At 43.4% G+C, this 12,531-nt stretch overlaps 1 protein-coding gene across 1 annotated transcript in view; it reads left to right on the top strand.

Moving 5' to 3' along the window:
* Window positions 1–1,869: 1,869 nt before the first annotated feature.
* The window catches only part of LOC124176994 (LON peptidase N-terminal domain and RING finger protein 3), a 46,090-nt gene continuing 35,428 nt past the window's right edge, over window positions 1,870–12,531 (top strand). Inside the window, exon 1 of the mRNA XM_046558976.1 lies at window positions 1,870–3,471. Within this exon, the coding sequence (XP_046414932.1) occupies window positions 2,919–3,471 (553 nt within the window). The 5' untranslated portion in view covers window positions 1,870–2,918. The remainder of the gene's footprint in view (window positions 3,472–12,531) is intronic.

Below are 12,531 nucleotides of genomic sequence, written 5' to 3'. Positions count from 1 at the left end.
GAATTCGTTCTGGTTTTGAAATTTTTCTTTTTCTTTTTCTTTTTCTTCAATTGCTGCTATTAATATTTGAATTTATATCGCGTTTATCGCACGTGCTTACGCGTGAAGAAATAGCAACAATTTCACTGCAGGACAGGACTCTGGTGCCCTGTTCATCCGGGACCTGCAAGCTCTCTTGCTGCTCCGCGCTGCGCGCGTACACTTTTATTGATTCGCGAGGAAGCTCTCACGCGTAGCGTGTAGAGGAAGCACAGTGTGTATAATAACAACTATTCCACGTTGACGGTGCGGAGCTTCGCGTTTTTCATTGTTCGTGTATTTTGCAGCATTGCTTGATCTCAATTTTATTACCATTAACGTCGAGTTGATTAAATTATATAAAATTTTTGTGTTTTTGTGTTTTTTTTTTTGGTTTTCCAAGTTGGAACGTCATTTTCTCGTTTCACAATTGAGACGAACGAGATATTTCGACAATTTTCGAGGCGGCGGTTTCGCGCGTTTTTACCTTGTTCTACCATGTATATGCATATAATCTGGCTTATACAGCATATGAAATGTCTGTTTTGTCAAATGGCGAATTAGCGACACGCTTCGCGGCCCCGATTCGTGACTTGTTACGTAATTCGGTATTACGTGTACAAGATATCACACGTGTGTAATGGAGCAAAGTGTTACGCGAGAAACTAAAATTTTTACTTGAAAACTTCGAAACACGTGATAGGTAATAATAAATCCCGTTTCTTACCCGCCAATTTTATAACTGCGTACTCTGCATCTTATACATCTTCAGAGTTTATGGAGAACATTTTTTTCTCACCTGTCAGTTTGAGCTCGTTGAAATTTCGGTATTTTATTATACTGTTGCAAATGTATGTAATGTTTAATCGGTATTTAACTATTTACGAAAACGATTCTAACAAGTAACGAGGTATAAATTGAATCGAATTTAGTGGAGTATAAAAATTTTTAGTCAAAAACGATACTTCAAACTCCTCGCTTATAACGACAGCTGTAACAGCATTATGTAACTATTGTAAATCACCAATTCCAGTTGCCAGTTTTGTGGGCATACCGGTTGGTACAGCTTGTAACTAATTGTCTTCCGATCCATGCACCGTTTCAGTGGCATTCCAATATTTAATTATAAAATACGTCAAACACCTGACTGCAATGAAATGCCGAAGATAATCGTTCGGTGTGGATTAAGGTTCGGGCTCACTTAGGCTTCTTTCGGATAATACTTAAAACGTTACTATCGACTGATAATGATTCACCTATTTTTTGTTTTTTTTTTTTTTTTTAGTTCTCTTTTCCCTCTAAACGAGTCGAAAACGTCGATTGTCTAATTTGAAGTTTCAAGGTCGCGTGTTTTGCAGTTAAATCAGTCACTTATTACGCATCTACATTTATCCCGGTTTTGCAGTGAGTCAGGAAATATTTAAAAACTGAATATAAAACGACTGCGTAAATCAATATTTTGGCTAAGATGTACGTTATTTTGTTTTGAAAAGTCAATTTTCGCAGCACCTGTTATTCTCATACCGGTATTATATTACCTTACGATGTTTCAGCGAGATCAGTTGTTTTCGAAAAAGTAAGAGAGAAATAAATTGAATCAAACGGTAATCGAAACCTAATACGAAAATAGTGAAATTAAAAAACATTAGTAATTTTACACAGAATTTTCTCTCAATATAATTTCCTCTGAAAAATATAACTGTACAGTCGATAATAATCGACCGTCAGAAACAAGGCTCGTTCGATGAGATTGATTTCGCATTAATTACCCGTTACGCTGAGTCGATGAGTTTGTGTGTAGATACGTGCATATAAAAAAATAAAAAAAAAAACAAAAAACGTATCGCATTACAAATCGAGTGAAAAAATGAAGAATCTTTTCGAAGAAAGTGACTAAGTTTCGTGCGAATTTCTCGTGAAACAATTGCATAGACAAACCGCGTAACTAAATTACGCAAAACCAGTGATCCTGTAGACGTCAATTCGAATATCATTTCGAAAGTTGCGCAAGCTCCCCGAAAATTGGTCGTCGAAGGAGCGATAAGGAGGAGAACCGCGGTAATCGCGATAGCCGGTCAAAGGTGGACATAGTGAAAGAAAGCGTTGAGAGGAAGAGAGAGGGAGAGATAAAGAAGGGAGAATTACGTCGACGCTGCCGTTCAGACGATGACGCCGAGGCGGTGCTTTTGTAGTGGGGGCTTCGACGAACGCCGCGCGTCTTTGCCGCGCCGTGGGGGCGCTGCCACTGACACCGTCTGACACTTGCCAATGCTAGCGAGGCCGCTTACCAGTCAGTGACAGTCCGGACACCACACGGACACTTGCGGACCGACTTCGTTGGTCCAGAGATCCGATAGACGACCGCGTGTGCGGCCACAACTGTCAAACTGACAAGTGGATTTTGCCCGTCTTCTTCGTAGCGCGAAGAGTGAAGCGGCAAACTTGGCGATACGACAACCAAAAAAGAAAAAAGAATCTAGTGTAGTTCCAGTGTCTCATTTCAGGAAAGGATTAAAACGCGATTTTAATAATTGGTATCGTGTAGTCGAACTAAACCTTGGTTTCTCTCTCTCTTTCTTCTCCGCTACCGCGATGTGATAAGGTTCGTATGAGCGTGCAGTGCTAGATACCCCGTCGAATTGATCGACCGTTTTGTGCCCGTCGAATATGTGCAGTGTGTATATTTTGATAGTCGCCGTCTCATCGCCATTCGGTATTGGCCGTTCGGAATTGACAAGTGCGAGAGAGAATACCTCGTAGAGTCCGATCTAACCCAAGGTGTAGCGTCGTGATTTTCCGTCGCGTTACTACCCGGTCCGAGATAGCAAAAAGTCGTGGAACAATAAAAAAAAACAAAAAACAAATAAGCAATCGGTAAGAAGAGGGGGATCTCTTTAAAGATGACGGAAGTTGGGCGAGAGCCTTCCCGGAAGTACGGCCTTGCCGAAGAGATCTACGAGCGTTATCTTGACCAGCAGAATCCAAACTACGAGATATGCCTCGGTTACGGAGACTCGCTCTCGAGATGCGGCCGCGTGCGCGAGGCGATTGACGTTTACGCCCAGTGCTTCAGGCTGGGCAGCGTGCCCTTGGAGAGTCTTAAGCACCTGGCCTCAGCACTGCTCGACAGCGTCCGAAGCGCGGCTGGACCGCGAAGACGAAGCGAGGCCTCCTTCGTCTGCCCGGCGTGCGAGGGCACCCTCTTCCAACCGGTGACCGCGGCCTGCGGACACACCTACTGCAGGACCTGTTTCGAGCCGAACAAGGGCTGCAAGGTCTGCGGTCAGAAGCTCGGCGCCATCGGCGAGACGAATGTTCTGGTTCAGAGGCTCGTCGAGAAGTGGTGGCCCCGGGAAGCCGAGGCGAGCAGGGCCCGACACGAGGGCGACAAGCTCATCAAGGAGGGCCAGATCGCTCAGGCCCTGGAGCACTACGACCTAGCCGTACAACTCGGTGAGTTCCTCCTCAGCCACTTTTTCAGACACCTTCGTTCGGTAGAGTAGTCGCAATTACGGATGCCGTACTGAATCGGGTTCGTGAGACACTCCTGAACTGGACTCACGTGTACCAAAAACTCCTGGACACGAGGTTGGCGATCGGCAAGACCTTGCTTTTCATTTCCATGTGATGAGACGGTACGAGTAACGAAAGTTTTAAACGAGACTTAGCAGCCAAACGTTCCAACGTTCGTTCGAACTAGGTAGTAGAGTCCGAAAATCACAATCTTGTGAAATACCGTCAAGTTACAATATTTTTTTCATAAAATTAAGAGGATAAGACTGAACTGCATTTTTCTACTTCCAAAAAGTTTAACACGTCTTACTGCTAACTCTGGTGGCTAGCTTCAGCTTCGTAAATTTTCACGGTTCCCTTAGTCGTGTAACACGTAGGTGCGGTAAGCCTGCATGTCGTAGCCGACATGTAACTGAGTTACGTTGAGTTCAGGGCGGTGGTACAGTTACGTAGGTAAGCTGGTTATTGGTTATACGCTGATTTTATGACGTAGCGCGATGCACGAATGACCCGCCTTTGTTGTAACCGATTCCGGGAGTTATCTGATTGCCCGAGTTATTCTTACGAACGGTATTCTAAACAGTTCTGACCCGCGTTTTCGATAATTCACCAACTGATATTTCCACTGGCACTAATGGGCCGAGGCTTGTGTGCCCATGCTTAAGCAGGGAGCGATAATACATGCTCACATGCGCCATGCACGGAATTTCCCAGCCACTCCAGAGACGAAGAGAGAAGGAGAGTAAATAATGATGATGAAAAAAGCTATTCCCCGACTAACTGTGAACTACTGCTGCACCGCAGTAGCGGCCAGCAACCGAGCCGCAGCGAGGCTTAATCACCCAGCCGTATACGACTCTGGTTGATGACCCGTCTGTGACACACGCAGGCAGCTCCTTTGTCTGGATTTCCAGACTTTGAAGTATAACGGGAATTGAAACAGACTTTTGACAAATATTTACCGTAGGGTGTTGCGGCGACTGGTTACGGTGACGCTGTTTCCGACTTTTTCTTCGGGGTGACCGGATGTCTCGTTGCAGGGTGTTCGGAGAAACGGTCAGATAAACGCTTCCCAACCATCAGCCATTCGACGTTGACCGGCTGAAAGTTGTACCATTAGATTCAGTTGTTGAATAAAGGTGATAATTGACACGATGACACAATTTCAACACTTCTGTACCCATAATACGAATTCGATGTGTGGTTGAAGTTAGTAACGTTACTGTAACGATGCATGTTCAGGTATAAATCGTTACTTCGCACCGTTAGAATTGCCTGAAACTTGGTAAACCATACCGAACCAAACATGTCCATATGATCAAACAGCCGACTCCTTGAAAGTCATTCTAAAAATGCAAAATAATGAATTTCTTCCTGATATTTCTCAACGCTAACGTTACTCACTTCAATCTCGTAATTCGATCACTTTGCCAATCTTTTGGTGTTACACGGTGAAACGATATATTATAGAACAAAAAACATCCGCTCCTGTCTCGACTCGGTTGTATGTGGTACTTATGTATAAAGAAGGAAAGAATCTGGTCCTGGTTATCCACTCCCCATTGGCTGCTATATTTACACCTTCGTAAATCTCGTTGGTACGATGCGACGCTTTTTTCGTTGGCTTCCCGTTACGTAAAAAGGAGAAGAAAAAAGAGGGAGAAAGTATAAATCACACGTTATATCCCAGCGTGGTGGTAACGTCGCATCTCCGCTGCCTGTTGCACCAGGCTTTACGAGACTAGCTCACGTCGATTCGTCTATCGCCGATATTCTTTATCAGACATTACGTTAGAGCAATTTGATTCCCGCTGGGATCTGAACTCCTGGATTTGAAGAATATATGTATCGAATACAACGTCAGCAAAGTACAACAAGCCCACACAGTATCGTAAACTCATTCTTGAAAATTTTCCACGTCCTACCTAGTGTGGCTTTCGTGCTTTTATAACCAACCGATCGACGATGATACATATTCTTAGCATACTCTCAAGGAGTTTTCCCGATTCAAGATATTCAGAATCTGACAGACCAGGCGCACATGCGACCGTCTGGCAGTTCTGCCTTGAAAGATAATGGCTCGATGCACCGGCGACGTGCACACGCTGCACCAGTCTGAGCTAACAAAAGACAAAGCCAAGCACCAGAACCCTAGCCTGGTGCAGTCGACGTTCCAACGGCGTAAGTTCATGGCCAGAGTGCAGAGCGCTATACCTGGCACTCTGGGTTCTTATATAAACCTTCTCGAAAAGCCAAAACGATTTTGAAATGTCGTAGGAAAAGCTGAGACATAGTATGCGCACACGAGACCACATTGACAGCGATGACTTGGTGCGAAAAAGAAGAAATGACTTGATAACAACAAAGAAAAAAAGAAAAAAAAAAGAAAAAAACACACGATAACGGTGAATAACGGACTGATAATGAACGTGAAAGAGAATATCCAAACACATCGTCACGCGGAATTCGTATTCGCACGTGTGTGTTTAACGTGCATGCACACACTGTAGCACTGCCGATGGAATCTCTACGACGCGATAATACAGCTGACGAGAAGAGAAAGAAAGAGAACGGCTAGTCGGCGTGCCTGTGTCAGCTCGGCGGGGGCTAGGAGATAAGATAGTCTTGAACGGACAAAAGCCACGTTGTCGCATCTGTCACGATGACGTTTATACGCCGCGCACGCTGCTCGGAAGAAACTCGTGTCGCTCATCAGGTCTCGACCATCATACACGACGGTTTATAAACACGCTTAGAATAGTTTTTGTTACAACCACGTGACTGAAGCTTTGGCTTAGCTGAAATTAGTTTGAAATCTAAGGAAATCTTTGAACTTAAAAATCAGTAAAATCCAGGCTTGAGCAGCATTCATAGTACAATCCCAGAAATTGTTACCACTGTCAAATACGTGGTTCCATTCCATTGCTGGCTTGGGTCTTCGGTTTCCACTGACGTTGGTACAAAAATTGGAAATTACAGTCGATGAAGAGAAAAAAGTGGAATGCAAATAGAGGCAGGTGGCAGCAGAGCCAGGTGGTGGCACGGGGGTCATTTTAACGACCAGTTGCTTCAAGCGCAACGCGATGTGTTCCATTTGCTTCTGTATCCTACCACTCAACTGATCCTCGGTACAACTGTAGGAGTAACGTAGAAATCTATTTCTGCTGACGCTTGAAGAAGTCTAAGCAGACTCTTTGACTTCAATTTTTGGACTGTGGTAGGAGACCGCTCGTCGTCCGACGACGCCGGCGTGTAAATGAAACTCGTCTGACGTGCTGGGTTCCCTGATTGTCTCAAACGCCCTTAAAGCTGTGGTCATCGATGACCCATTAATGTAGGTTTAATCGTCGAATCGATGCACCTGGGCAGCGGTTGTCGCCATTACAGTACATCCACACCAGGGAAACTTTCAGAACACTCTAACCAAGTTGCGATACGCGACGTTAGATAACGTTGCATATGTAAAGAGTTATTACGTTCACTAGCTGCTGCAGTGTGGCAGTTATAGTGAAATACGAGAGCGGATTCAATTCACCGATAAAAATCTTCGAATAGCTCGAGCTTTAACTGATGCATTGGCTGGCTCGGTTCTTCGGTTGAAAAAAATTAGCATTCCATTTAAGCGACACCTTCCATGTACGTACGTCGTCCCAGTTCCCGCATGATCTTATCCTCTCGAATAAGTGACGATGTCGCGGAACACGTTCTGCGGATACTTCTATAAATGGTGTACGCACAGGTACTCGGTGCGCCGTTCAGAGTTGAATCACTCAAAATGACGTCCCTGGCTGATCGATTAATTCTCGAAACAGGCCTCGACCTCGTTTCCTAGGTTTGGACGCGCAAGGTCAAATCATTCCGACTACGATCAGGAGGATGTGGCCAAGGACGATTATTATTGGAGGGAGTTTCGTTGTCAATGGAATCTGACAAGACTAACACCAAAGGTGGGAGGTCTTCGAAGCCACGATCAGCGATCTCGAAACTTTAACTCGATCATTCTTCTCAATTTAAAAATGTTCTATGTCATCGAATCTACGAGAAAGCCGAAGATTCGTGTCCAAGCTTCTCCGGGTCAATTTCCTATCGAATTTCTTATCATTCTTTTGATCGTTGAACCGTTCAACGTTGCCGATAAGACGTGACGCACTTGATCGTCACGCTCTTCTGGAAGCGAATCAAACCGAAGTGAGTGTAAGGACTTGCATCGGTTCTATCGAGTGCCCCATAAGAGGAGAACATCATCGAATGAATCAATTCATGTCCGGCAGACGATAAGGTGTATCGTAACTATGTAAGTATACTTGAAATCAGAGGACAGAGAAAGGGGAACGTCGCCAAAGTAATCCGGCACGTTCACCAGTTTAGAAGGGGAGTCATAAGTCGCGAGCAATCACCGAGTCAATTTATATAAGAATCTGACTAATCAAATTGGCAATTGCACAAATCTCCAGCTATGAGTATTCCTGCCACATTACGTCACGAAAATTTGCCCATGGCTTAACAGTCTCGGGTATTCTTCCGTCGAGTTGGTCTCAAGAGCGGGCAGCCGATAATTGACCGACGGATTGCGCGGTTCCATCGCACCTAATAACGCTGCGTTGTCATCGGGCTCGTAACGTCAACCGGATGATGTCAGTCTCGGACGAGCGACTGCAACGAGGCAGGAATCATCTTCCGGGAGCCCGTACTTGGTGTACGTTACACGATCGACCCCCTCGCCTCACCAGTCCCGATGAGTAAACGCGGAGATATCCCAGCCACATGACCGGTGGTGTACGTGCTTGTACTGAAAACCGACTCTTACGACGAACGGAGTCAAAAATAGAGTGTCGCACGAGGCGCACTTACCTAGCTATACGGAATCAAGAATCGCGTTGATTACGAGAATGCCGACAACGGATCGTCAGCGAAATCAGAGAAGTTGTCGGTGATGTTACGGCAAGTAGACTTATTTTGTGACCTACCCCGAGCGTTTCGTTTCACGAACGAAACGGCGTTCTATCTTTAACTTTCAAACTCCAATCTGTGAAACACCATAACAGGGTTCACGATGTATTGGAATCGACAGCGTCCGAAGTCCATACCTTGCACGAGGTTATCTTTACAGTGCACCGGTCAACTTGTGTCTAAAATATTGAGGGTAGAGGTAAGGCAGACTATATCTCCATGTATCGACCGTGTCCGTAAAGTTGAGGCAAATTAAGAATGCTTTCTTGCAGGAAAAGTTCCTTAAAGCGTCAGTCACATCGAGCCCGATTAAACCCTGATTGCTAAGCGAAAATCGGATTGTGACCCTTATTGCTTATGTGCGCCATTCTGGTGACTTGTCAAACCACTATTTGCTGCTTCTTGGCGGACACTTTTTCAGTTGTAAACCCATACGAGATACTTCTCTTACCTCTCCTCCTTCCACCTTTCAGGCTTCTACACACGATACCATGAACTCGCGAGAATCATACAGGCTTATAACGACGCATCGGTTTTCGTCTATGAATATGCCTCGGTAACGGTTACACGCTTACACGTTTAAGCATTCTAGAATTACATCCCCACGTAAGGTGCCATGTCTATAATTAACTCTTGTCCTAGGGGATAAACACGTCGGAGGAGGTATAAAGAGTATGCATACGTGCTACGCGATGCGTAGGTCAGCGTTGATAGGAATATGTGACAGGAGAGAGATCAGGAACTCCGCATCGACATTGATATATTACAATTAACGAAACCAATTTACTGCAGGGATCATTTTGACGAAACGTATTTCCGTACACAGTGTAGAAAATTTTCGGCTGGTTGAATCAATTGAAATTAACCGTTACCTTTCGATGGAACGTAAGAGTCCATATTAGTTTTTCTAGTTCATCGTGTTGATTTTATTATTTCACTTACGCACTGGGGCATGATGTTACATCATCGAATTGTTGGCGTTTCGTTAATCTGTAATTAATTAATTCGATATGATTGAGGTGTGAAAAACTTGAGGAGAGGGAAGCAATAGAAAAAAAAAAGAAAATAAAATCGAAACAACGTGCGAAAATAAAAATTAGACTACTTAAGCCCCACTCAAAGTATTCGGTCAAAGGTGACGCATCTCTACACGCTCGACCTATGCCTCTTACGTAACGCGAGCAGTCAGCTTGCCGGCTCGATTATACAATGTATAGTCCGAGTACATACGGTGTGTATACGTGTATGTATATACATATTTATACACAGAGAGACACGCTTGTGAGCATAGCGTAGAGCGCACCTTATCGACAATGATAAGCCAAACTAGCCAACCGAGAGGCACGATGAAAATAAAACATACACGGTCTCGAGTTCAGGTCCTCTACAACGTCTTCTGAAATAATTCGAGAAACTTCGATCTTCATGATCCGGGAAATCCCGAGATGCTGAGCGAGAGAAAGGGGAGAGGTTAAACCGGAAATGTAACCAGCCACTGAGCTCCAAAGCTCCACCGGGGAGCAGCTTGGTCGAAAATAGACCCGACCCGCAGAGCTTATGCGGCCGAGGAATTTACCAGAAGGAATAAACCACTTCCGATTACACTTATTTGGTTATAGGTGTACTCTGTAGGCATTCGGGAGGAACAATCGAGTACCGCGAAAACACGATCGGGTCCATCCGACTCCGTGCGGAACTCGGAAATTTATACAAAGGTGCAACCGCAGCACGGATTACGAAAATATATGGTGGTCGAAATTGTGCAGATGATGTACAGTTTCCGGTCCGGGGGTTTCAAGGGATCACACTGAGAAAAATTTCATTTGTTACGGTAACTGGAAAAATTCAGTGAAACAGGTATCGTTAAAAAAATTGTTTGAATATCGTTGGAATTACGAAAAAAGAGGTACGCCTAACCATTTTGTGCTGTTGTCGATCCTTTTTTGGTTATTGCAACGCAAAATCAGTTTATGAGGTTTACCCTATTGTTTTAGTTAAACAAGGCTTTAACGTCAATTTATTCTTGCACAAGCATTAAATTTTCGCAACAGCTGCAAGAAAATAAAGCAACGGTGATCGTAATGAGATAGAATAGTAACGGATACTAGACTTTCCGGTAACAGGTAGAAAACTAATTTTAATTTTCTACCTAGAACTATATTTTCCGATCGTGGTAAAAAATTAAAATAGTTAAGGACTGAGCGGTAACCGTAACTAAAAATTTCTCTCAGTGCAGATAATCAGTTGGTTGCCACGAATAAGGATAAAACAGCCTTCCGGTATTCACTACGTAATGATTTTTCGGTAAAACTTGATTTACATCTTGATGTACAGATAACGAACAAGTTAACGACCTGAATGGATTACATAAGGTTCGGACTTACGGAATAATCGTCCGCTAGTTATATCGACCGTCAGTAATCGATGATGGCATATTTCATTGCAGTCGCGTATAAACCTGAGATAAAGCAAGAACAATATCTCATCCGACGCATTTGTTCGTCATGACGTTTCTCAAGTTTAGGAAATGGTCTAATTTCTGTCTGTCGGGGTCTCTGAACTCATCGCTCTCTCTCTCTCTCTCTCTATCTCTTTCTCCGTCGTTCTCTAGAAAAGAATCTCTGCCAAAAAAAATGATATCCAATTCGAAATATCTTTCGTACGACATTTCTGAAGAGCCAGACGAAGGTCTGTATCAATTATCGCGTTACGACGAATACGTGGCAAGCTTATTACGCTTGAAAAATGAGCGGCAATCAATGAATTCCGGCCGAATATAACTTAAAAATCTCAACGGATATACCGGCAGAAATAAAACAACTTTACCAATGTACGTACAAAACCGCAGTTCGCTTCAAAGCCTAATTGCAACTTTTATCGCAAATGAGATTCTCGTTCTGTGAAATGAATTCCGAGCTCGCGTACATCGTATAATGTATATAGAAATGGTGAACAGAGGTTTTATACTGTCGTGAGAATTGTCTCGTAAATTTGTTGTTGGGATGAGAAACGAGATGAGAGAAAAAGTACGGAAGAAAAAGCAAAAGGATTGCGACACTGTCAAAGTTAGTCAGCGGATTTGATGCGCGTCGTATTATGCCTGATGCACAAAATTCACAGTGTGTACCGAAATACCTATGTTTGTTCCGTGCATTTGTCAACGGGCCAAGGCCGAGGTTGAGGGATGCCCGTCGAGGTGTGGAGTAGGGATAATTAAACTTGTATCGATTAAACTTTGGAGCGTCGGACTTTTGGCGCTTTCTGTCTGCGCATATTACATTTAAAATAAGCGTCGAAGGTACGATTAAGCGCGATATTGAGGGCGTTGATAACGCGCGGTAAAGCCAGCTGTAGTTTTAACTGGCGTTATTTTTGCGAAAGTAGATAAGAACTAGCGTTAATTTGTCACCCGGATTACGATCGAGTCTTTTCACCTGGTCCGGCGGCGATTAGACCGGGCTGCGAAATGTAACTTTTAATTTCCCCGTTGAGTAATGATGGTTTTTTTTCAGGTATTTAGGTATGTTGAATTAAAATGTAGTGCTAATTTTTTTACAGCACATCGAGATTTGTTTTTATGCAAGATATGCGTATTTACGGATCTTTTTAACAATTATTATGAAAAAATAAAATACAACGAGTATAAAACTGAATGCTTAGTTGTAAAATGAACAGCGTTAGTTTTAAACAAGACTCAAGAGATTATAGATAAATCAAAAAACCTTGTGAAATCTTTTTATACTTTTTCCAAAACTCCGGTTCAATATTTTTCTCTCGTACTTACGTAGCTCTAAATATGCCTAAAATCACCATAAACGACAACTAGTGAGGGTAGATGAACATTTAAATATCAACTCGACTGTCAACACATATATTTAACACATAAATTGAAAGTTAACTATAGTAGTACCAAAATAACAGGAAAAAAAAAATTTCTCCGAAAATCTACGATATAGAATCTTTTAAATATTTTGTTCAAATATTCGTACCTAACACCTACCGAAGTTACTACTCAGTTTTATGGGGGGGAAAGACGATCGTAGGTCCGTG

This window comes from Neodiprion fabricii, chromosome 2, assembly GCF_021155785.1.
Source record: "Neodiprion fabricii isolate iyNeoFabr1 chromosome 2, iyNeoFabr1.1, whole genome shotgun sequence".
NCBI lineage: Eukaryota > Metazoa > Arthropoda > Insecta > Hymenoptera > Diprionidae > Neodiprion > Neodiprion fabricii.
This window is presented reverse-complemented; position numbering and strand designations above follow the sequence as displayed.